At 46.2% G+C, this 23,526-nt stretch overlaps 3 protein-coding genes across 7 annotated transcripts; 2 read left to right on the top strand and 1 right to left on the bottom strand.

Annotated features, from left to right (window-relative positions):
* The first annotated feature begins 1,072 nt into the window (after positions 1-1,072).
* Positions 1,073-2,711, top strand: LOC119137971 (ankyrin repeat and SOCS box protein 12-like). 2 transcript variants are annotated; one of them, XM_037277554.1, is made up of 3 exons: positions 1,073-1,180; positions 1,569-2,337; positions 2,470-2,711. In XM_037277554.1, the coding sequence occupies exons 2-3, from the start codon at positions 1,578-1,580 to the stop codon at positions 2,619-2,621; spliced, it is 912 nt and encodes a 303-aa protein (XP_037133449.1). In that variant the 5' UTR covers positions 1,073-1,180; positions 1,569-1,577; the 3' UTR covers positions 2,622-2,711. The 2 variants fall into 2 exon arrangements, with proteins under 2 accessions (XP_037133449.1, XP_037133448.1); XM_037277553.1 differs by having other exon boundaries at positions 1,084-1,189; positions 1,573-2,337.
* Positions 2,712-2,881: 170 nt separating this feature from the next.
* On the bottom strand, positions 2,882-18,434 carry slc39a11 (solute carrier family 39, member 11). Of its 3 annotated transcripts, none has more exons than XM_037277549.1 (10): positions 18,334-18,434; positions 17,593-17,710; positions 17,483-17,521; positions 14,595-14,753; positions 10,439-10,571; positions 6,742-6,900; positions 4,981-5,050; positions 4,298-4,396; positions 4,067-4,225; positions 2,882-3,867 (listed from the first exon to the last, which is right to left on the bottom strand). In XM_037277549.1, the coding sequence occupies exons 2-10, from the start codon at positions 17,698-17,700 to the stop codon at positions 3,789-3,791; spliced, it is 1,005 nt and encodes a 334-aa protein (XP_037133444.1). In that variant the 5' UTR covers positions 17,701-17,710; positions 18,334-18,434; the 3' UTR covers positions 2,882-3,788. The 3 variants fall into 3 exon arrangements, with proteins under 3 accessions (XP_037133444.1, XP_037133443.1, XP_037133445.1); XM_037277548.1 differs by lacking the exon at positions 18,334-18,434 and adding an exon at positions 18,135-18,281; XM_037277550.1 differs by lacking the exon at positions 18,334-18,434 and adding an exon at positions 18,135-18,280 and having other exon boundaries at positions 10,460-10,571.
* A 2,677-nt stretch (positions 18,435-21,111) lies between these two features.
* Positions 21,112-22,469, top strand: LOC119137970 (somatostatin receptor type 5). Of its 2 annotated transcripts, none has more exons than XM_037277551.1 (2): positions 21,112-22,064; positions 22,095-22,469. In XM_037277551.1, the coding sequence occupies exons 1-2, from the start codon at positions 21,415-21,417 to the stop codon at positions 22,450-22,452; spliced, it is 1,008 nt and encodes a 335-aa protein (XP_037133446.1). In that variant the 5' UTR covers positions 21,112-21,414; the 3' UTR covers positions 22,453-22,469. The 2 variants fall into 2 exon arrangements, with proteins under 2 accessions (XP_037133446.1, XP_037133447.1); XM_037277552.1 differs by having other exon boundaries at positions 21,169-22,061; positions 22,092-22,469.
* The last annotated feature ends 1,057 nt before the right edge of the window (positions 22,470-23,526 follow it).

The following is a 23,526-nucleotide window of genomic DNA, read 5'->3' as shown; positions in this document are numbered from 1 at the left end:
TCCCTCCCACAGCCAGCGCACAATAAGTGCCGTTGGTGTGTCTGTGTGTTCAAAAGGCCTCTTGGCCTCTGTCTTTGAGCGCCAGGGTGACTAGAACTTTGTCTCTCGGCAACAGCTCGAGAAAAAAGCGGCGTGGACAGACGAGGAGGCCCACACGGCTCATCGGCAACTTGTAAATCCTCATGGGCAATGTGGGGCGGCACAAAGAGGGGGGAATGTCAGGGATCGGAGTGTAGATGGAGCGAGGACGACCAAATGCAGCTTGGACCAGGGTTTATTGCAGCAAACTCAAAGGACCCGGCAAACTGACGTGACTAAACAACGAAACCAATAGGACTGATCGCCAAAACGTGAACCAAAAGACAGGAACCAAACAAACCGCGTGACAGTGAGACATGCATTGTCCACATCTCTCAGGTAATGCTCCGACGGCGAGTGACACGCAAACAGAACTTAAGACACAGGTAACGAGAGGCAGGTGCGTGTGATCGCACTGATCATGGGCACACAGGAAGGGAGGGAGGGAGGGGCGAGCACACACACAGAAACGATGACACATCACAAAACTGTGGACGAGGCATGACAGGGAAATAAACATCAAGCTTTTCATATAGCATTGAATTAGACATATTCTAAAAACGCACTGAGATCCATTGATTTGACAAGAGCATTGTGTCTGATATTGCAGTCGGTGGTCATTTGGAACTTGAACAAAGACATTGTGACGCACATGCATGGGAATGCTTTGAAAAAGAAAGAATGCCATCCCTGTTGCTGGGAGAGAGAAGGCATCAAGTTGAAGGGGGTGATGGCGCAAACCGAAGCTGGGATGTTTCAGTTCATCGTCATGGAAACAATTGTTTGGGGGGGGGGGGTTCTTTTGATGCAAGGAATCCTTCATTAAATTTGTATCGCGCTTTTCAAAAACCCAAAGACGCTTTAGATATTTGCCATTCTCCTTCAAATTCGTGGGGGGCCCAAAGGGAGGCGTGAAGAGTCTTACACTTTATCCAGGTGGTTTGCGTTTTCTTTGGAAAAATAAGATCAAGGAAGATGTCATGGTACATGGAGACACGGAGGGGGCAGTCACGTGCATTTGAAACGGAATTTGTCCGTCAAGGCAATCACGACGAAGAATTAACCAGGAAACGGACGGCCCGTAGATAAACATCGCATCGCATCGCAGCAGGTAAAACAAATCTTTTGCCGATGAATGACCGACCGCATGTTGTCGAAAAGTAATAGTTTGTATTTGTGACAGCTGCGGTTGTTATTTCGGCCGCAAATCGAAGCCGTGCGGATTAGCGTGATGATGGGTGGGCTGCTTTCCTCTCCTCCGCCCCCCCGCCTATGTTTACTTGGAGCTGCCAAGCTTCCCTTTCTTTTCAGATCATTTCCGATATCATCGATCCAAGTCAATAACGTTGAACTGAAGTTTCAATTGAACAGGACAAGCGGTGTTGGAAATAAACGGCACACATTTGTTTGGACGATTTGATCCGCTATTGATTGGAATACGTCGTGTCTGTCTGTCTGCCTGTCTATATGAAGATGTGGACATGATCTGTGCAGGTTCTATGCTCCAATTCAGGACCGCAGAAGAGGAAAGCAATTGTGAGATCTCCCAGCTCCGACAAGCAGTGCTGCAAAACAATGAAAGACTCCTGGATGAGATGCTGTCCCAGGAAATCTACCAGAAGGTCATCAACTACCGAGGCGGCTGGGGCATCGCCGGCACCCCTCTCCACGCTGCCGTGTCCAAGGGCCACCTCAGCTGCCTGCAGGTGCTGCTGACTCACGGTGCCCTGGTGGATTGTGTCGACGTCAAAGCCCAGACGCCCCTTTTCGCCGCTGTGCGCGGGAAGTACCTGGAATGCGTGGTAGCCCTCCTCCGCTCCGGCGCCGACCCCAACGGAAGCTCCTACAACATCTGCTCGCCTGTCCTGACGGCCGCTCGCGAAGGTGACGTCCAGATACTCCGGGAACTCCTTGAACACGGCGCAGAGGCCAACTCGCGCTCCAAAGTCCTGCTGTGGACCTCAAGCGCCAGAGTGTCGAGCGGCCCGCTGTATCTGGCGGCCGTGTACGGGCACCTGGAGTGCTTCAAACTGCTCCTCCTTTATGGCGCCGATCCGGATTACAACTGTGCCTACGCCAGACTGCTCAGCTCCATCAAGCGCCCCAAAACGGTCCTGGAGATGTGTCTGAGGCACGGCTGCGGCGTGGACTACGTCCGGCTCCTCATCGACTTTGGCGCAAACGTCTACCTTCCCACGCTCATCATCGAGAAGTCCACCAAGCAGAATGAGGCCGTGGAGCTGCTTCTGCAGGAGAGAGGTGTCCGTTGAGCAGCGGGCTCTGGCTTTCCAATGAGCTCGTTGGCCGGCCGGCCGGCCGCCGATATGCAAATGACGCGCATGCTACTTACAAAGAATAATTGCCGTCGTTTGCTCTCCTGTTACTTCTCAGGAACTCCCAAGGCCTTGACTTCACTGTGCCGACTGGCGGTGCGGAGATACCTCAAGAAGATCGACAAGATCCGTTGCGTCGAGCAGCTGGACATGCCAACAAGTGTCATTCGCTTCTTGCAGTACAAGCCGCTCCCACTTCTGATTGTCTAGCAAAAGAAGTCTGCTTTTTGGAACCGACCCCATTGTACTTGTGCTTTGTGATCGAAAAGGTAACACTGTCTATTAAACGTATTGATGTGTCAAAAAGGTCAATGACTAGAATTGTTCTTGTCAAAGAAGGATTTAGAATGAAAGGCCATTTGCATTCAAAACAGAAGCTATCAAATTGACAATAAACGGTGAATGCTTCAAATACAGACTGTACATTATACATGAATCGTGTACATTAAATCGCATACGTAAATCACTCCTATTGAAACCGGCTGTTTATTGAAAGAAACAATTCACATGTAAATCAGTATCAACCGTTGGCAATTTTGGCCAGCAGGTGGCAGTAGACGACCGGAAAAGAAGGCACGACGACTGAACTGGCCTTTTCAAATGGTTTTCATCAGCAGCATCACAGCAGACAGACAATTGTTGGACGTTAGTTACCCTCACATTTCAATTGGCATATTTCAGCATACTGTAAAAAGGAGATTGACAGCGTGTTTGGAGACTTTTGAAAGAAAGAATCAGCTGCTTCTTTACAGGCCTGACGCAGAAAAATGAAGAAAATCCAATAGGTCACAGAGTTCAAGTCATGCCGCCGCCATGAGGCAATCACAACGAAATTGGAAGCTCAAACTAAAACAAACCAAAGTTGAGAGAAATTTCACTTTCAAGACTGGACCGTTTCTTGACCGAAAAAGTGAGTTTAAAAAGCTGGAATATTACAAGCCACTGGAAGTTATATCTTGATGTATTTGGACAGCCATAGAGGCTTTCTGATTTCGGCAAGTTTGGAAAAGTGGCGCTGACGCAATCCATTTGTGAGGAGTCCAGATCTACAACCTCTACTTCACAGCAAGATAAAGAATCACCCGAAATATGCAACTTGAGAGGTAACTTCACGTCCAAAAGCCAACATTAAAAAGGCAACGATCAATTTGCCTGCTTTTAAAACATAACAAGAGTGTGACATTTAGGATGACGTCCCATTTTCGAGTTCTATGGCAACGAGTTGCACTGCGGGAGACTAATGATTGACATTTCAACAAAATATGCGACGCCTACGGTCCCCCTTCTTTGACACTGAGGTCTGGCATGTAATGACGGACGGACGGACGGACGGCTACGGAGGCTGTTTGTTGACGTGCTCCCGCTCGCCACGGTTTTTCAGCCCAGTCCCACGTCTAGCGACATCATCACGGTAAAGCCCAAGATTGCCGTCCAGGAGGCCAGCTTTCCGTTACCGCTATGGGCGACAAGGGTGGAAAGTGAGTTGCGTCGCTTCCCCCCCCGTCGGACCGCATTTGCAAAATGATTGGGACGGCTCCTCCTCCGTTTTGATTCTTGTCCTTTTGACTCTTCATCTGCCTTTGCTTTCTGTCCAGTCACGCGTTTCTAATTGGAGAGCGATTGGGACGGACGGAACGGCATCCTCCTCGACTCACCTGACTTGAGCCTCGGGTATGATGTCATCCACCACCACGTAAACCATGGCCCCGGCGGCAAACGCCAACGCGTACGGCAGCAGAGGTTCGGCCGACACCACGGCGACGGCGCCCAGCGTTCCGGCGATGGGCTCCACCATGCCGCTGAGCTGGCCGTACCTGCAGATTGCCATGACTCATGATTGACTTCATCTGAGTGATGGACGCCTGAAGATGGCAATTTGCTTTTACCAGAAGGCTGTCCACGTCGAGACGCCTGCGCCGCGAAGTGGCAAGCTTACCGCGAGGCCTTCTGGGAAATTCTGGATGCCGATACCAATGGCCAAATTCCTGCAAGGGATTATGACAACGTAGACTAGAAGAGATTTTCTTTCCAGCGGTAATTGGTCTCCTACTACGGGATGCCAAAGCGCTTTCTTTTGCCACCGAGCGAGCGAGACGCAGCTGAACAAGCACAGAACATCAAGGTCCAGATGGCAAGATTAGGAAGATGTTGATGGAGAGTTAAGAGAGCTCGATGCGTGTATTCAGAAGGATAATAGAAAAGAAACTCGACAAGTGCAGTAGAATTAACGGCGCTTTGCAGTACCACGTCCGTGCACAAGGTGGCGCCAAGAAACAAGTAGACAGCTGGGGATTTTTCCAACAGACTTTTTAACCAAGACCAGTATCTTGAAAACTTGGTTACACAAAAACAATGATGAAAAAAATCTTTCTTAATACAAAAGCAAAAAAAAGTCAAATCAGCCAATAACGATTGGAAAAAATACAACGATGATTTTTTTAATGGCTCCGACTAAGAAACTACCAGAATATTATTTTCATGATTTCTTCCCCCCAATGTTGAGAGTTATATTGGTCAATGTTGGCAGAAGTGAGATGTTGCTGACTTGACCCAATTTAAGTGGCCCTACCTGGCACTCTCAAGCGTTGCGGACGAAGTCTTCCCGATGGCCCCAAATCCAACTCCCACAGCCAAGCCCTCTGCACAAAGAAGTATGACATCTTTCCCTTTTAAACTCATGCCAATTTCCAAAAGTGTGGCAAGACAAATTATTCAAAGAATCAGACAAATAGAAGCAGACAGCAGGAGGGCAATTTACAAAAGGAACCAAAATGTGCAAATGAGCTAGGAATTATTCAAGCCATGTTCATGGATGGCTTCATCCAGGGGTGTCAAACTCATTTTTGTTGCGGGTCGCATTGTAGTCATAGTTTCCTTTGGAGGGCCATTATGACTGTCAATGCCTTATATCAGGGGTCTTAAAGTCCAGTCCTCGGGGGGGGGGGGGGGGGGGGGGGCGCATTCCTACATGTTTTCCAAGTTTCCCTGGTTCAACACACCTGATTCAAATGATCAGTTCATCCTCACGTTCTGCAGGAGCCTGATCATTGAATCAGGTGTGTTGAACCAGGGAAACTTGGAAAACATGTAGGATTGTCCACGCACAATTTGTCTTTGCGGGCCACATAAAACCATGTGGCGGGCCCCCGGCCGGCCGGCCGGGCCTTGCGTTTGACACCGATGGCTCAATCCATGCTTTGGAGCTAAACGATTTTGATAGAGCAATTCCCCCGTTGGCATTCATGACGCAAACATATGCCTAATTAGAAGGATAACACGTGTTCATTTGAGTCGCTGTAGCGGTGTCACCCGCAGGCTGTTAAGTCACCAGCTTCAGACAATATCAAATGTGCTGCATGAGGAGCACTAATGCCAAGGAGCCTTTTTACCTTTTCAGTTCACGGAAGCAATGCGAGCTCAAATGTCAGCGCCGTGGCGTGGCATGCCTTGCCTTTTGACTTCGCTTGGAGTGGGAGGCACTAAACACCGACTGGAACACTTTGACACGGACTTGCTTGGAGTGATTTTCAGTGACTCAAGTCATCATATAAGATAGATGTCACATGTAGCATCGAGGCTGCTTCGGGCAAGTGCAGGCACGGCAGACTCGACAGTCTTCCTGACATATAACGCCCCCTTTTGTTCTTGCCGACATGTTCCTGCGGTTACCGATGACACGTGGCGGCAGCCGGCTGGAAGCGGTCGATAATCTATTTAGGGGATTGGACATTGACGAGGAATGGGACCACCGACCGAGCAAAATGGAGCAACTAGCAAGTTACTGAACAAATAGCATCTTAAATGAAGGCAGGCACATGAAATTTGTCAAGGGCGACAAATGGAAGCATCCAACAGGATCCAAATTTCACAAGGGACCTCTTCATCATCATCATCTAAGTCCCGTCATTACTTCGAATAACGACGAGCCATTCCCCGCTGTCCGTCCAGGCTGACATCATGAAGCACCTTGATGTGTGTGCGTGCGTGGCGCTCTGCTCTTCCCTTGCGCTCGATTCTCTGGATGGCTCCGAAATGCCACAGGGCCCTGGAAACTCCATTTGCACTTCCACACTAAGTTTCACTCTACATGAAGAAGCTTTAGAGTCTGGCTTTTGCTTCATTTTGCCCTCACATGGCTGGACATTCTTTGTCATACACTAGAAAGTGAACTTGAGTGCATTCTAATCATATTTTCAGCGGACTTTTTTGGGGGGTGCAGTTTTAAGAGACTTCCGCTTTAGTGAAGGCAATAGCAGTCAGATGAATAGCATAACTGCAGAGCCAATCACATAAGAAGCAGTGTAAATGGACAGAAATCACATCTTCCCACCTGGAATGTTGTGGATGGTGATGGCGAGGATGAGGAGAAGGATGCGTCTCCAGCTGCTTCCTGAATGGCTCCTCACTTCCACATGTATGTTTTCACTTTCTTCATCATTTGAGTTACCCCAATGAGATACTCTTTTCCGGGGGAGTTGAAGGCCCTCCTCTGTTTCGGGAAACAAAAACATATAGCGGGCTCTGATTGGAATATCACAATGATCCAAATAGGTGACATAGATTATGAAATAAAATATGAAATAAAGAAAAGTCTTAATGCGCTCATAATCAGGGGTTTTGGCCAACCCAACGGAGCACCATTATAACCAAGAAGCAAGTCCACTGCTTTGGTGGAATATGATTTCATTTGGGATCCAAGGGGGATCGACCTATACAGGCTATCTGTCATTATTTACAAAATTAGCTGGAAAAGATATCAAGTCGAAATTCTAAATCCATTTTATTTTTAAAAACGTTGACATTATTTTCCATTTCGCGGACCACCTGCAATACCGCCACGGACCACTAGAGGGCCGCGGACCACCGGTTGACAATCGCTCCAGTAGCTACAAGAAGTTTAGACAAGAGCTAGCTTTAAACGATACAAGATGCTTTTTGAAGTCTTGACGTAAAATTAACAAGAGACTTGTTCAGTTTCCGGTATCCATTCTGCTACCGTCAAAGTATCTGCATGCAAGCTCATTTTGTTGGAATCAATGTCCGTCCTCCCTCCCTCCCTCCCTCCCATGTGAGGCGGGCGCTGCTGCTGCTACTCTTATACTGTGTGTGCCTGAAAGATTTGTAGTTCCATTTTCTCAACATCCATAATGCACGATAATAAACAGCGCTGGCTGATCCATTCTCACTCAGTTGCTTCCAAGGTGTGGCCAACAACAAGCTCAACTTGCAGCTCAAAGTTCCAAATGATGGTGATCCATGCGAGAGAGGTGGGACACGGCACGGCACGGCACGGCACGGCAGGGCACGGAAAGAAGGCCAGCCGGACAACAAATCAAATCATATCGTATCAATCCTTCAAAAGCCTGACTGTATTGGCTAGAGTGCCATCTCATTTGCTCCCGAGAAAAGAGCCTTGACAATGAAAGTAAATGCACAGACATGCGTCCCTTGCTTTGACTCAAACACTTCACTTAAAATGTTTGCTTGAGTCACGCTGCCAGACAAACGACAAGCGTTTGTGGGAATCAGTCTGCCGCCCCCTCGAGAATAAAACCCATTCGATGAAGCAAATAGTGGCGAGCACTTTGTATCCAATCTCTTTTGGATGGACGTGCGTTTGCTCTTCGCAATCTGGCCTGCCAAAGACTTCATCTTGGAAGTCGCACACCTTCTTGTGGACGCAATTACCAATCCAGCTCTTGTTGGGTTCAATACGATCAATGGATCTAATCGCAACGGAGCAAAATAAGCCTCCATTTTCTTTTCAGTGAGAAATAATCTCAGCATGGGTGAAAACATTGCCATCCAATTCATCAATCAAGGCTACTTCTTTCAACGCTTGTGGCACAAATAATCACATTTTAGCAACTCAAATCTACTTGATGACCTTTTCGATTGTCACCCAGCATGACTCGTGTCAAAAGAGGGGGAATTTGTATCATGTCAAAACCAACCGAATCAATCCAAATTGGACGAGCAAGTAGTTTGACTTTCTGCGATCAATTGCTTTCCTTCTCTTTCTTCCCCCGATTCATCCAGAAGAACGTGGAGCACAGGGCATGTGAAACTAGGAGGATGGATGCCTTAAGAGTGAGTCAACGTCTCGTCCCAGTGAAGGTGGACCTTGTATTGTTCACCATGGGACTGTGGTGTTCCCCAAAAAAAAAAAAAAAAAAACGTTCTCACAGCGATGCGAACTGTCTAAAACGCCTCTGTGAGCTGAAGAAATAAGATATAGGGGGGAAACTAATGAAACAAACCCCAGTAACGCTACGGTGATAAATACGGGAAGGAGACAAAAGGATCGGGAGATGAGCCAACGCTGAGCTGACTTTCTGATCAACTGTCCGAGAGCAAAGGCGCAAAGTCATCCGTCGCTCGGACGCAAATTGAAGCAAGGATGTGAACCTCACTCAGCTGGGTAAAGCTTGCTCCAGTCCAGGCTGGAACTGAAGGCTCATTTCTTTCACCCTAACCCTTCACCTCAAGTGAATTGTTGAACTCTCCCAATAATGCCGAGCAAAATGACACATCAGCTGCTTTGGTGACAGACAGACAGACAGACAAGTATTAGAGGAGAGCTAATGGTGCCACTAAATCACCTATACTCCCTCCGTGTGCTTTTCCACCAATGTTGCCAGGCAACGAAGCAGTGAGATACAGTCAATGTACAAAACGGGGAAAGGAAAGAAAGAAAAAAAGAAGAAGAATTAGGGTTATTCATATGCTGCACTGTCTTGTTCTATAGTAACCCTTTTCATATGCAGAAGCAAGTAACGCATATTTTGCCATGGCATGTCATTGGATGGTGCAGCAGCACCACTTGGGAAGTTGTAAACTCCTATTTTCCCCACAGGAAATAACACATTTCAGGGGCAAACGGTTGGCATCGTAAAAGCGTTATTACTCGGAGGGTCACTCCAGTGAAAGAGGAAAAGTCATAAAAAGGCAATCCAAACCATCCACATTCATATAGCACACATTGGATAAGAAAATGACCGCGTATTTGGTTATTCTTCTGTGATGGCTGGGGAAAAAAAGCAGAGTTAAGACGAGAATACTACGAGGTTAAAAATACAGCCAAGGTCAGAAGTGGTGAAATGAGGCGGCACCCACCAGCAACCATCTCGCCAGAATTCAAACGCAACAAAGAAGCGCTTGAGCAGAAGAAATGGATGAGTACAAGTTTAGGAGGATTTGAAAGCAATGGAAGAGCAAGAGCGAGAGAGAGAACGAGAGAGAGAGAGCGCGAGAGAGAGGAAAAAAAAAATGGAGCCCTTCATAAACCAAAGCGTATAGAACATAACACATATAGAGGAGGCAGTGTTTTGCTTCGGGCATGAATATGTGAATTTATGAAATGATCGTTTGAAAACCACTCGAATTGATGATGCATCGTACATGTTATTTTTAACTCAAACAAAATTCACTCGTGCATTGTTCTCATCTTTCCAGCAGCAGAACTAAGCTCATTCTGGGAAGTGCAAGAACTGATTAAAATGGTATCCTCTCGCGATGACTGGCTTCCTTCCCCAAGTGTGCGAACCAAATGGATGGTTGTTGACAATGTGAGCCCTGAAGGTGTGTGTCTAATGAGCCCTTCTTCTTGTGGCTGTCAGCATATAAGACGACATCGCCGCTGAGCTAGAAAACACCTCGTCTGTCTACCGCCATCCCAATTGTGTTTACGGCAAAGGGAATCATCAGCGCAGCGCAGCGCAGCGCAGCGCAGCGCAGCGCTGGCTTGGCTGGCCTGCCGCTTGGCTTGATTTTGCAGCGCGGGTGGCAACTCAGTGAGGGAGGGATGGAGGGAGGACTTCAAGTCCAGCTTTCAAACAGCCCACCCAGTCTGTACGCAATTCAGAACATGTAGCGGATGTTAGGACACACAATCAGCATGGGACAAAGATTTCAAAAGTTACGACGAGATGAAAGGAAAGAAGCCATCACAGAAGCATGCTCGTGAAGATGAGGCTTTTTTTTTTTGGAAGATGGTGGCTATATGAAGGAAGGGTGGGTGGGCTTGCCTGTAAGAAGTCCAGCTCTACCTAACTTGATGGCGGCTTGAGATTCGGAAAATGGAGAAACCTCCTCCTTCTCTTTTCCAATCTTGGATTCCGACGCAAGAGCCAAGGCCATGTTGGGGTCGGCAGACACACCCTGTGGAGGGGGATCAAAGTGTACATGAAGGACAAAACAGCCTCATACATTATAAAAGCAACATTTCATCTCATCTCCAAATTTTCTGAAAACAGCAATCCAATGGAAGGAAGAGGAACACGCTGTTTCCTTTAGCAAATGATTAGTTACGCGGTCGGTCGGTCGGTCGGTCCTCTTGGTAAACGACTAAGAGTGACTCAATCGTTAAAAACAGTTCATGGCCTTGCAAAAGCTTATGATGACACATGAATGCAACTCAACTGCCTTTCTTCTTTCCCTGGGTTCAAAGTTACAATACAATAGAAAAGAGGCAATTCAAAGATTGCAAATGAAACATTTCAACTTGTCATCTGTTTCTCTTTTCTGTACTTTTGATTGAAGAGCCCATGTGTCATTTTTGTCATCAATCATTTAAGATGGCCTCATCATAGATGACAGCACCAGTCCGCGTGGCGTGGCCATGGCAAATGCTAATGCAAATGGCGCCCTCCCTGCCAGGTATTCAAACATGCCACTCTCCTAATTAATGAGCTTTTAAATGGACACAGATGAATTTGGAATGCGCGGCCGAGCACACCGCATTATATATATATATATATGTGTGTGTGTGTGTGTGTGTGTGTGTAATAGGGCGGAAGTCCCGTTGACATCAATATTGGGGATAATTAGGATGGAGCAGGATCCTGAAAAGTGGCCCATCGTAAAATATGACAAAAAAGAATCATTACAAAGCTTGAGCATGTTTTTGAAGGAAAAGTTTAAGGACAAACACGTGAGGCTGAAATAAGCACGTGCAAATGAATTGAGGCAAACGCACAAAGGCGGGCGAGGTTAATGAGTGAGATACCATCTGGAATAAATGATTCACTATAAAGCATCAGCTATTTTGCCCTTTTTTTTCTTTAAAAAAAAAAAGCAATTAGCCACCTCTGTTAATTACAAGGTGGAGACGCTCACTAGATGAACGTGCGTTGCGTTATGAGACGTTCCTTCAAGCCCCCATAAAAAGTCAAGCGATGTTTCTATTGCCAGGGGAAGATGGGAGGCGTGTTGACACTGACAGATGCCCTGCCTGACCTGATCGCGTTTTGTCAAAGCACTCACTTGATTTCCTCCGCTCGTGTCCGTCAGTCAGACGAAGAAGAATATTGAACCGTACAGAAATGAGCAGTCAACAGCATTGATGTCAATGTAGGACGCGCAAAACATTAAGAGTCTTTTTCTGCTTTCTATTTGTTACGCAATGTCAGGTGATTATTACCAAAAATTGATTTGAAATAGATGTAGTATATTCTCACCCCACTAAAGTCCAAATAATGATGGCGTCTTTGGCTCCAACAGCCATGAAAAGGTGATTTCCATGCACCAGTCGCTTCTCAAAACAGTCTTGTGCCAATGATAGGGGCAAAGGCTAAGTACCCCGTGAGGGGAAAAAAAAGAGCCGCAAGGACAACTTTCATCTCAATATGGAGCCATCAAAGCTGTGCTCAGGGCTTTGACTCCGCTAAGCTATGCAAGCGTCTGGCTGAAAAGTGGAAAGCAATTGTGAATACATTTCCATCCAGGTTAAAAAGGATACTTTTGAAATGATAACGCAGGTTTTGAAAAGCCTTTTTTTGGGGGCTCGGAAATATGAATGTTACCCGCTGGGTGTCAAACACACGGCCCACCGCATCATTTGATGTGGCCCGCAAAGACAAATTCTGCATTGAGTTCATGTGTCAATACTAAAATGTCACTTTGAAAAACGACAGATATCGCTAGCAATCTTTACGCCTCATTTTCAAATATTTGAACAGTTTGGACTCGTCTCAAAAATGAGTTTGACACCCATGTGGCGTGACTAAAAGACACATGCAGAATCCCTGCAGAATTTCCATTGTGTCTCTGAAGGCCACCGAGTTTGCACGTTGACATTTCAGACAACAATGATTATTCAACAAAGGCAGACGACAGACAGCCAGTGCGATAGGGAAAAACACAGCGAGCGCACACATGCTGTCTTTTGTAAAGCGATATTCAATATGGAGCGTGAGCTCTGTGTCCATGTTGTGAATAAATGAGGTGGAGAAAGACTGCCGGCTGCATGAATCATAGGGAGGCTTATACCAGACGGACTGCCACTACCTGGAAGCTCTGCTCTGTTCTGCTCTGTTCTGCTCTGCTCTGCTCTGCTCTGCTCTGCTCTGCTCTGCTGGCTTAAGTAGCGTGACGAAAGTGTGTCTTTAAATCGAAGCATTCATGCTGTGGGACAGGAAGTCCCGAGCATCGATTGTATTAATTTGCTGCTCCAGCTGTTAATTGGACTGCAAGCGTGACATCAATCATGTGCAAAGATTGCACAAAACTTCCTTTTGTTACACAGCGTCAACTTTGAGCCTGAGTAACCATGGCCAAATCTTGAATTTGCTCACTCTGGAATAAAACAACTCAGACGCAGCAACCACTGCTCGCTCATTGGTCATTCTGTGCAGTTGGCCAAATGACATCATGCTCCATTTGGTGAGCAAAGTTCTTGTAGGGTGAAATACAAAGGACAGCGATGCATGAAAATAATTTGAATTTTCTGTACGGCAGGAGATGGACAAGGAAGAGGGAGGTACGACAAAGTGCAGCTAAGCGGAAGTCATCAACCAATCCATCCATCCATCCATCCATCCATCACGCCCTCACCTTTTCACCCCCAACTCCTAAGCTTATGGACGATCGATCTTTTTCTCCTTTTCATCCGTCTTTGGTGTTTGTGGAGGAAGCGTTAAAAAAAGAGGCCACCGGCAGCTGTCCAAACACCATTTGCCCGTCCCCCCCCAATGATTTCATGCTTGCTATTAGCGCAGCTCAACATTGCCCTTACAGTCGCCATGGAACCAGATCAAGAAAGGGCAGACGGAAGAGAAAAAGAAGAATACCGAGAGGACTGCGGCTCATGATGTAACGAGGAGAAAGCATCCGTCAAGAAGAGTTCCAAGGAGTCTATGGCAGCAGAAAGGCATTTACTAAGAAGCAACTCCAAGCAACCTCAAGTCAACCAAATCTCAACGAAAAGCCCCCATTTCTATTCAATGAGATCCATTCGGAGTCCACACAATAGAGTAGCATTCAGTTCCATCTGCAATTTGCTTCAAGCATAAGCAGCTCCCACGTAGCGCGCGAGACGTCTCGTCCTTCCTTCCTTCTACGCAGACTCCATAATTCAACTAACAGCATGGCACCGACGGGTCTTGATCCATTCAATGGCCAGTGTCAATGACATTGAACGGAACATATTACGGAAATTGGAAAACGACGTGCGGCCTGCTTGCCTGCCTGGCTGGCGCCGGTGAATTTGAAGGTTATTAATGAGACTTTCTGGGACCAGAGGAACCGATTTCAAACGACCAGAGGGATGCCGAGCGAGCTCATTTGTGGTACCGCACGCACACCTGCAAGTGCGTGTCAAAACAAACAAAGAAAGAAAGAGAAGTAAGCATACATAGCGAGGGAGGGCAAGAATGGTTCTGCAATGTATAAGCAACGGGATTTTCCTCCCTCCCTCCCTCCCTCCGCCAGCCAGCCAGCCAGCCAGCCAGTGTCCTTTGGTGAAGCGTTTGCGTGTGCTGTGTGGACTTGAGTGTGCGTCATATTTCATAAAAGTGCGTGACAAGTGACGTGTCAGACACTCCTTCATATACAATTTGTGTCATTGCTTGTGTCCTAATGTGACCAGAGAAGCTCAAGGCAACAGCTGTTCTCCGCTACATGCACATTTTTTATTTTGGGGAAGCCCGGTCTTGTGTATAAGCTGCAAAAGTCACAGTCTGAAATTCAAAAACAATACTGGTTTGTAAACAAGTCACTCAAAAGATTTTTTGGAAGTAGATACTTTTATGAAAAGATGTCTTTTTTTTATAATAAACGTCATTTATAATCAATCGATTTGCAGTGCTTTCGTTTTGTTTTATGTACCTTTCCGTTCAAGTTGTACTTTTATTTGAAGCTAAACGCAGTCCATGCATCAGTTATGAGAGGAGATGAGATTCTTACCAAGAAGGGCAAGGCCACATCAGCCAAGTAAACAAAAGCCGCCCCGAGTGTGAAGCCAACGGCCACGGGCAGAAAAGCAAATGAGCCGTACTTCCCAGAATCCTCGGCCATGTCGATTGCCGGCGCCAGCAATGACCAATAGGAAGCGGCCAACATCACCTGGGCAATGACAAAAAAGGTCAAGTCAAAAGGATTCAGGTTTTGGGTTGGGTTTTTTTTGCCACCAATCACTGATGGGCTTGGATGGTGAATCGCAGCACTGAGCATTGCGCAATCCATCTTGCATCTGCGTCTGTCTGTCTGTCTCTCTCTCTCTCCTCCAAGTGTACGTACGGATCACGGTAGCATGTGATGCCAATCATTTCCAACAACAATGGATGGATACAAACTAAAATGTTGTCAGTGCACTTCATCTTGACCTGGAACGTACAACGGCACCATTCAAGCTGGATGTTCTCTTTGCACCTTTCATCTTAAACGCAGTCATTTCTTCCTAATAGCTTGGTGTTGTTTTTGCATAAAAATGCTTTTTTCACGATACATACTGATCCTGACAAGAGTTTTTCAGATCAAGAGGAGCCCAAATCAAAATGACATGATGCTCTGAATGGCCCAGCCCAGACGTTCATTTTTCTCTCTCCACCAATTCCTTTCCCTGAGCAAATAAAGTCTTGCGCTTGACCTCGTGACGGATTGAGTCAACGCAAATACCAACGGACTCATTTATTCATCCAATCTTCTGCTTGGTGTTCCTTTTCCTTCCTCAGTTCTCTGTCAAGATCATTTACATTGCGCTCAGGGCCCTCTAACCTCGGGAGAATGGCACACTTCAACTGTTCCATCTTTCTTCAAAAGCTCAAAGAGTCAATGGCAAAAGTGACTCGATTATCGAATTCTAATTGCCAATCTTTGGAAGTCTGCATTGATTGCAATGTGCACGCTCCCCAAACACCACCTTGAACAGGAGAACAAAGATTGATTCGTGCTCACTCAGTTGTACAAGTTGGACTTCATTCCTCGATAAGCAAGTTGGTTCGAATCGAAATGAACGGTCGACAGAGAAGCACTCGGACCATGACAAGTGGCAATTAAATTGATGGATTCAACCAAATGACAACATATTGCTCAACTCGGAAGTGGCAATTCATTCAGTCAAACGTTCTCTCAGAAGACAATTTGCTTTCCTTTCCTGCTTATCTTGAACTACCGCAGAGACTAAATGTTTCCCGTATCCCCAGAGGAGTCCGTAAGAACACGTTTGATTCCGATCCAGTCCGCCCTACTATATATGTTGAAGAAAGAAGTAGAAGGGGGGGAAAAAAAAAAGGTACGAATGATATCTGATGTCTAGAAATTGTGGAAATTCATTATCGTATAATTCCTAAATCCATCTCTTGAACTCGAACACATACATAAAAGAGCCCACTTACCAATTGCATAGCGTGTTCAGGGGGACAGAACACGTCTCTCTCGCTCTCTCTTACGCAACATGAAGTGATATAAACCGATATGCCACCATGGGCAATGTAGGTTCATTAAACACATTTATTAGCTTAAGTGTGAGATGCCAGGGAATGCAATACTTTGCGACTGTTAGAAGCTCAACGGAATCAAAACTGAAGTGATTTCAATATGCATGTGACATCCTAAAAGAAGAAAATGCAAGGGACCATGGGGGGGGGGGGGGAAATAATGGTTCCTTCTAAAAAATATTCACAACAGTTGAGTTTGTCACTTTGAATAAATCACGCCATTCAAGTTTGAACTCTCTTTCAAATGTGATGAGACTTCATATTCTTCTGACATACATGGATGTGTATTGAACAAGATGTACTCAGAAGTAAAGTGGTCATTATTTTAATTAAGGTTTGACTAAGAGCTACTCTCTGAACGTCATTATCATTCAATTACCGGTAATCAGGGCCAATATTCAAAAATCAGGATAATTACTGCACATCAGATCCAGAGGAAGCAATTGCAATCTGAGATTCCCCACAACACTGTTAATACAAACTCTTTAAAGAGGTTCGATGCAAATGACATCATCTCCGGAGGGAAACCTCAAGAAGCTCAAGCGACCAGTGGCCGCTTGACAGGAACAAAACAGATACTTGTTGGAAAAAAACAGCAACAATTCTGGAGGGAGGGGCAAAACATTTTGGGGGAAATAGACACGTGTGGAGACAGCTTTTCGACAACATTCACTTGCTTGTCTTCATTTCGCACTTCATGAGTAAGCAAGCCCTGCAGTGAGATCACATTTGATGACTGAGCAAGCAAGCCCTGGAATGATTATTCTTTGTATACAAAGCAATTCAAAAGTCATTTTCCCCTTTTCATCCATCACCGCTCTAACAATGAATGACCTATCACCAATGCATGACTGAGCTAACCCGATGAAAGATGCAACATCTGCTGAGGTGTCCTTGCGGTTATGGGGACCGACTCCGCACGATTGCTCTTTAGCTCGGAAAAAGTCCCCGTTGGTTTCACTACGTCTGCAGAGAAAATAGAAGAAGCGCAAAGCTTCAAATATTTCCTCTGCTCCCGTTAAATGGGACCAAAGGGCTTGAAAGGGAGCACCACACCAATATTAGCCTGGGTCTTCTACTTTGGATGCTAATCATAGTTGCATTCTGACTTCATTAAACAACTATGTGGTAATTATATAGTGGTTTATATTAATGACTTGAATGATCCTTTTTTTTACATTTTGATTTATTCCAAATAGGATATTCCTGCACATCTCTAAAAATACAACTTTGTTATAGTCAGACACTGAAGTTCAAACACAGAGTGGAAAACTGGTTCATGAAGCCATATTTGAAGCTTCGTTTTCCCACCAATATTAAAGAGAAGAGAAGAGAAGAGAAAAGAAAGCCACTCACCCCTGCTGCAAATCCTAAACTTCCATCCAAGATGTGCTTCTGTACAAGGCAGAGGAGTGGCATTGAAATCAAGTTTATTCGCAGAAAGGGCTTCCTTCCACTGAACAAACCTGTCGAGCGGAGAAAACAAACACCATGGCAGCCCCGGCAGCCGTTAGACCCCAGGTCAAAAGAGTCCCCATCAGCGCCTGGGCCACAGGGGAGTAGCCTTCAATCATTGTGCCGCACCTGGACCCATACACAAAAAGGTCATGAATTGAAGCAACTTTGCAGACTTCAGCACTGAGAAGCACAGAGACAACAAACCTGGGAAGATGTCAGCCCCTTAAATCAACAGACGTACTTGGAAAGCTTCGGCCTACTTGTCTGTCTGCCTGTCTGTTTGTGCACACAGCACAACTAAAGGCTGTCGAACCAACCCCGTTTGCCTTCGATTCGAATTTCTTTGTCCATTTGCATTTGTGTGACTCAGAAAACGCACCTCAACCAGCAGAAGTGTCAAATATGCAAAGGCTATTCTATCTCCACATTTCTTTCAGTAGCTTGCACAGTACGTTAGGGTATTTCATTCATACTCTTGCAAAGTAAACAACACGTACGCTTTTACACTGCAGTCCTTTGCAAATGGCTTAATCAGTAACGTATTTCTTGCCTTTTCAACATGGCTCCTGGCTCGTAAGTCAACTTGTATACAGCATTACTGCATAGCTTCAACGGTCACAACTCGACTTCCTCATACTCTTCCTAGTAGGTCTTTATACCGAAACGCATGCAATAGCTTTAAATTTACATGACTGCTTTTTTTTTTTTTTTTTTGTCTTAAATGACAATATGATATGACCATATCTCACCTACTGGCCTCCGATTTGACTTGATCTCCCCTGTACTGTATTTACTTCCTACTTCCCGGTACACGTGTCTACGACAATTTAGCCCCGCCTCTTAATGCATTTGATTCGCCAGAGGCATGTGACGTCATCGCTAATGCCTTCACCATTTTTAAAGGGAAAGCGACACTGATGTAGTAACTACATCGACGTATGGATGGATGGATGGATGGACGGACGGACGGACGGACGGACGGACGGACGGAGGGAGGGAGGGAGGGATGGATGGATGTAAATGAAGTGCTTTCTACGTAAGCTCTGCTTTATCCAACCCCAGTTTAAATTGTCTGTCTGTGACCACTTGACTGAGTGAGATCTGTTCACCACTATCACAAAGTCAGATGCATCTTGTCGAGAAATGCGTCTTTGCACAAAACAGTATATATATATATATATATATATATATATATATATATATATATATATATATATATGTTGCTACTTGTTACTCAGAATGATACAGTGTCGTTATTAGTGTGATGCTTGGGAGCTTAAGATCAGGGGATGCTTTGAGAATAATTGTCAATTTTTGTCTATGTGAAGCCCTTTGAGACTGCTTGTGATTTAGGGCTATACAAATCAACTTGACTTGACTTGACATGCAACCCTGACGGAATTGTTACTGTAGACATAAATCAACATTTATTGCAGTGTGCCTTGGTCTTCATCATTTCATTTGTTCCGTAGATTGTCTGTTTGGAACATAATTCATAAAGTGCAATGTCAATGTTTACATTTTGATGGGGAATGGAAGACTCCACAAGGAGCTGGCAAATAAATGACATTTAACATCTAGCAACCTCTTGTGTTTCTTTTACTGCAGTCACACTAGCAACATACTGAATTTTGGTTTGGCATCGTCTTGAAGCAAACACATTTCTCCTTCAGTTAACTAATGGACTAAAATAATGCACGTTAAAAACAATGGTTGTTTGTGGTAATTTCATCGAATTGTTGTTTTAGCGTGAGGATAAGAAGGAAGACATTGTTCCTGTCTGTCGGATATTGCATTATCAATCTTCTGGGAGACAAAACAAGATGTCTGTAGTTGTTGGGGGATGCCAGGTGCATCATGAGACAAAACTGCATGTCTCCTTTCATTGCATTATATCCCTTCTTTATTTCTCCTATAGGTTTCAAATGTTCCCCTTGGGACATATTGCATTAGCCAGTCAATTCAATTGGGCAAAACATAAGATGGACTTTGGTGTGGATGCTTTTTGCACATTAGCCAAGAAAGCAAACAATGAAAAGCACCAAAGATGAAGTTGGCTTTGAGAAAAGAGGAGGATGTCCAGTAGGAGACCTTTGAGAGGGTGGGACTGGGCGTGTTGGAAGGTTAATCAAGCCCTGCGCTTTTTATCCGCCTGTCGTCTTTCACACAGAGCCCAGCCAAGCGCGACATTGCTGTGTCTTTGTGTTATATCAGACGGTGACGCAGATTCCCCGCCAACTCGTTAATGAGACGCATGACGACGTCACTGTCTGCATCATCCATGACGGAACGTAGTATCAAATACTTGTCTGGCGACAACGAGTGTTTTCCAATACAAAAGAGAGCTGGAGAAGTCAGTCTCGCCTGTTAACCTTCCCAAAATTGCCTGCCGCTTCTACTGAATGCTCGTTTGGGCTTGATAAATGAGCTCATCTGTCATTTTATGCATCGAAAGGACTAGTGGTATATCGCTACTTGCTATCGGAAATGGTGACTACTCGACAATTGAGCACTAGTACGGTCATGTAAAACAAGTTGTATTCTTTGGTGCTCTCTCCAAAAGGTTGCTTTTCCATCATCTCTTTCCATAGAGAAACACACTTATTTCATTCACGATTGACTCATCTGTTTAGGATTCCGAGACGTCGCAACAATGGAAAGCAGGGAAGGAAGGAAGGAAGGAAGGAAGGAAGGAAGGAAGGATTTTTGTCCTTTGATGAATAATACAGACTTTATCTTACCGTTTGCTTCTTTGCGGCAGACTGTTCTGAAAGTGAATGCCAAAATGACACCAAAGTGAAATATGAAGCAACTCCACGGATGATTAATAGAGGGAAGTCGAGGTGGGCCATGTTGTATGTATGAAGTGTTGGCAGCAAAGCCACAGCCTAATCAGCATCCCCCCCTGGAACGTGTTGCCGGATTGGAAATATTCCCCCATAAATCTTGCGATGAATGAGCCCCGAGACGATTCAGAGAAGTGTTAAGTATCTTTGGAATGGCATCACGTTCTGGATAAACACTTACGGCATGGGAAATAATGGTGGACTTGAAAGGGGCTGGACACTCTAGGGGTATTCCAGCTATGCGTGTCAGAGTGGCAACAGGATGGAGGTCATCGCTCATCCGTGGTCCTGAAGCGTCCCATGAGCCTTTACTTCCTCTGCTTGTGCCATCCTGCTTCATTTTCATACACCCCCCACCCCACCCCAAGCAAAACAGAATCCCATGTCAAATGTCGCAACAACAGAATCCTGAGAAAACAGACGTGCGTGGGGATTTGTGTGACCCCCTGGCTTGAGGGGTGGGGAAGAAGGGAGGCTATGTGTGAAGTCAACAGAAGCGGAGGGAGGGAGGGAGGGAGGGAGGGGAGGGGAGGGGAGGGGGAAAGTTATGAAAACAAGTGTATGGGAGCAGATTGGGTTTACCTTGGAAACAAGCAGAGAACCTTTGACGACTCAGGAGGGGCGTTAGCCAAGCTGGACTATCAGAGCCAGCCTCTGGAGACTGATGAACTAGGGGGTGGTGGACACACACCAGCGAGCGCTCGCTCGCTCGCTCGTCACACACCGCGGGGGGAAGATATATAAAAAGGGCTCCCAGGGAGAAAGAATCCGTGGCGTTCATTTCAAGGGTGTTCGTTGACGGCGCAAAGGCCCGCCCATGGGTGCCGGAGAGGACAATCGACTTTAAAAGCAAAGCATTGAGCGCTTGAAGAGTAGCCCAAATTCTTCTTTTCTTTTCACCTTCCCACCGAGCGTGGTCTCGTTTGAGAAGCCAGTCAAACGGTAGCGCCGAGCGAGCGAGTTGTTTTTTGGGTTTGGCGCAGGATGGACGTGGATCTGGACAACTGGACTTTTGCCGATGAACACTTTGACTTCAAGGAGCACGTGGATGGTTTGGGCGTCCTCGTGGCCGTCCTCTACCTCGCCGTGTGCGTCGTGGGACTCGCCGGGAACTCTCTGGTCATGGTGGCCGTTTTGAAAGTGGACAAAATGTCATCGGCCACCACGGTGTATATTTTCAACCTGGCGCTGGCCGACGGACTCTTCATGGTGGGGCTCCCGTTCATCGCCAGTCAGAACTTGCTGAAGCGTTGGTGGTTTGGCGACGCGGCCTGCAAAGCGGTCATGGTGTTGGACGGCATCAACCAGTTCACCAGCGTCTTCTGTCTGACGGCCATGAGCGTGGACCGTTATATGGCGCTGGCCGAGCCGCTGAGGTTCGCCTCCTGGAGGACGCCGCGCTGCGCCAAGATAGTTTCGGCCTTCCTCTGGCTTTTTTCCATCCTGACTATCCTTCCCATGGCACTTCACTTCTCGGCCGACGGCGGCCAGTGCATACCCGACCTGCTTTCGGAAATGTGGTGGCTGGGCGTCCTGTCTTACACCTTTGTCTTGGGTTTCGCCTTGCCGTTTGTCATCATGACCTCCTCGTACACGGCGTTGCTGCTCACCCTGAGGCGGCGGCGGCGGCGGCAACAGCGGCAGCAGCAGCGGCAGCAGCAGCAGCAGCAGCGACTCCAATCTAGCGAGAACCAGCGTCCGGAGCGGCAGGTCACCAAAATGGTGGTGGCCGTGGTGGTGGTGTTTGGTGTTTGCTGGCTGCCGTTTTACACCGTCAACTTCTGCTCCACATTTCACGCCAACCTCACCTTGGCCCGGGTCTTTGAGTTGTCGGTTTTGCTGTCGTACTCGTGGAGCTGCGCCAACCCCATCCTCTACGCCTGCCTCTCGGACACCTTCAGGAGGCACTTCCGGTCCCTCCTGTGTTCAGCTGCCGCCGCCGCCGCCAAGTCTTCGGGCAGCGTGCGATGCGACACCGAGCGGTATGTGACAGGAGTGCAGGATGTCACCATTCTGGCATAGAGAGACCAAGAGCTCGAATTCGATCATACACACGAGGATCAGAGATGATTTGCTTGTTCATTTGATTTGTTGCCAAGTTTTGAACGACCAGCAGTACGATTTATTTCTCGAGTAGTCACCGGTACCGATAGCACGACTGTTTTTGAGACGCGCCAAAACAAGAACAGATCCATTTTTAAATCAACCTTAATATCGCAAATAGGAATTCTAGGGCTTGGCTTACACAGCAAACAAAATAATCAGCAGGATGTACATATTCTTGGAATATTTCTACTCATGTACATGACACTTTGTTACAATACAATTGAGAAAAATGCAGCATACGTCAAACTGCGTCCCAATTTGACTTCTGAATTCCTAACCCTTTTATCTGTACACGTAATGCCTCCCTCCTTGAGCTCTGTTGAACTTGTATAATATAGACTTGCTAAATATTCTTCTGATAATTCCATCCACCGCGGGCAGCGCTTTGGGCTACGTCTCGTGTAATGCTGCATTTGTGGCCGACAGCTGGTGTGTGAACAAATCAATGTGACCCAGTTGCTCTACGCTAAAGCAGCGCAAGAACAAGAGTGGAGAAGTGTGACTCGTCTCGCATACGTTCCACACGCATGCACGTCTCATTGGGACAAACAAAGTGAAATCGACATTTAGACGTTTTAGCCCAAGCATGTAGGTCATTATACGAATGAAAAGAAATGTGGGTGACAATCTGTAGCAATCGAATGATGAGACCGTTGTAAGAATGTTTGCTGTGGATATCAGATGAAATTTGATTCAGATGTGCAGAAATATATGCAGGATTTCTATTCATCAGATATTTCACGCAATGATTTCTTTTCCTGCCTGCCATTGTGTTTTTAAATGTTCTGTAAATAAAGATCGTTTCTTGTAAAGCAGACATTGGTCTGCCTGCCTGCCTTACCCATACAAAGGTCAAAGAAAAGAAAAAGAGCAAAGGCAAAATTACAAGTCAGTTTGATTCCATCAAGTGGTTGCGTGCAATGAGAAACACCTTTTTTTTGTTTGTGTCATTTTTAATCTGAATTCAAAAGCATTGGGTATAAATGAAGG

This window comes from Syngnathus acus, chromosome 19, assembly GCF_901709675.1.
Source record: "Syngnathus acus chromosome 19, fSynAcu1.2, whole genome shotgun sequence".
In the NCBI taxonomy this organism is placed as follows: Eukaryota; Metazoa; Chordata; class Actinopteri; order Syngnathiformes; family Syngnathidae; genus Syngnathus; species Syngnathus acus.
This window is presented reverse-complemented; position numbering and strand designations above follow the sequence as displayed.

Coding starts and splice junctions, on each gene's coding strand:
- LOC119137971 (XM_037277554.1), top strand. CDS start 1,578: ATGCTCCAATTCAGGACCGCAGAAGAGGAAAGCAATTGTGAGATCTCC. Junction 2,338..2,469: donor GCTGCTTCTGCAGGAGAGAG/GTGTCCGTTGAG, acceptor GTTACTTCTCAG/GAACTCCCAAGGCCTTGACT.
- slc39a11 (XM_037277548.1), bottom strand. Junction 5,051..6,741: donor CACCATCCACAACATTCCAG/GTGGGAAGATGT, acceptor TTCTTTGTGCAG/AGGGCTTGGCTGTGGGAGTT. Junction 3,868..4,066: donor ATACCCGAGGCTCAAGTCAG/GTGAGTCGAGGA, acceptor TGTCGCCCATAG/CGGTAACGGAAAGCTGGCCT.
- LOC119137970 (XM_037277551.1), top strand. CDS start 21,415: ATGGACGTGGATCTGGACAACTGGACTTTTGCCGATGAACACTTTGAC. Junction 22,065..22,094: donor AGGCGGCGGCGGCGGCGGCA/ACAGCGGCAGCA, acceptor GCAGCAGCAGCA/GCAGCAGCGACTCCAATCTA.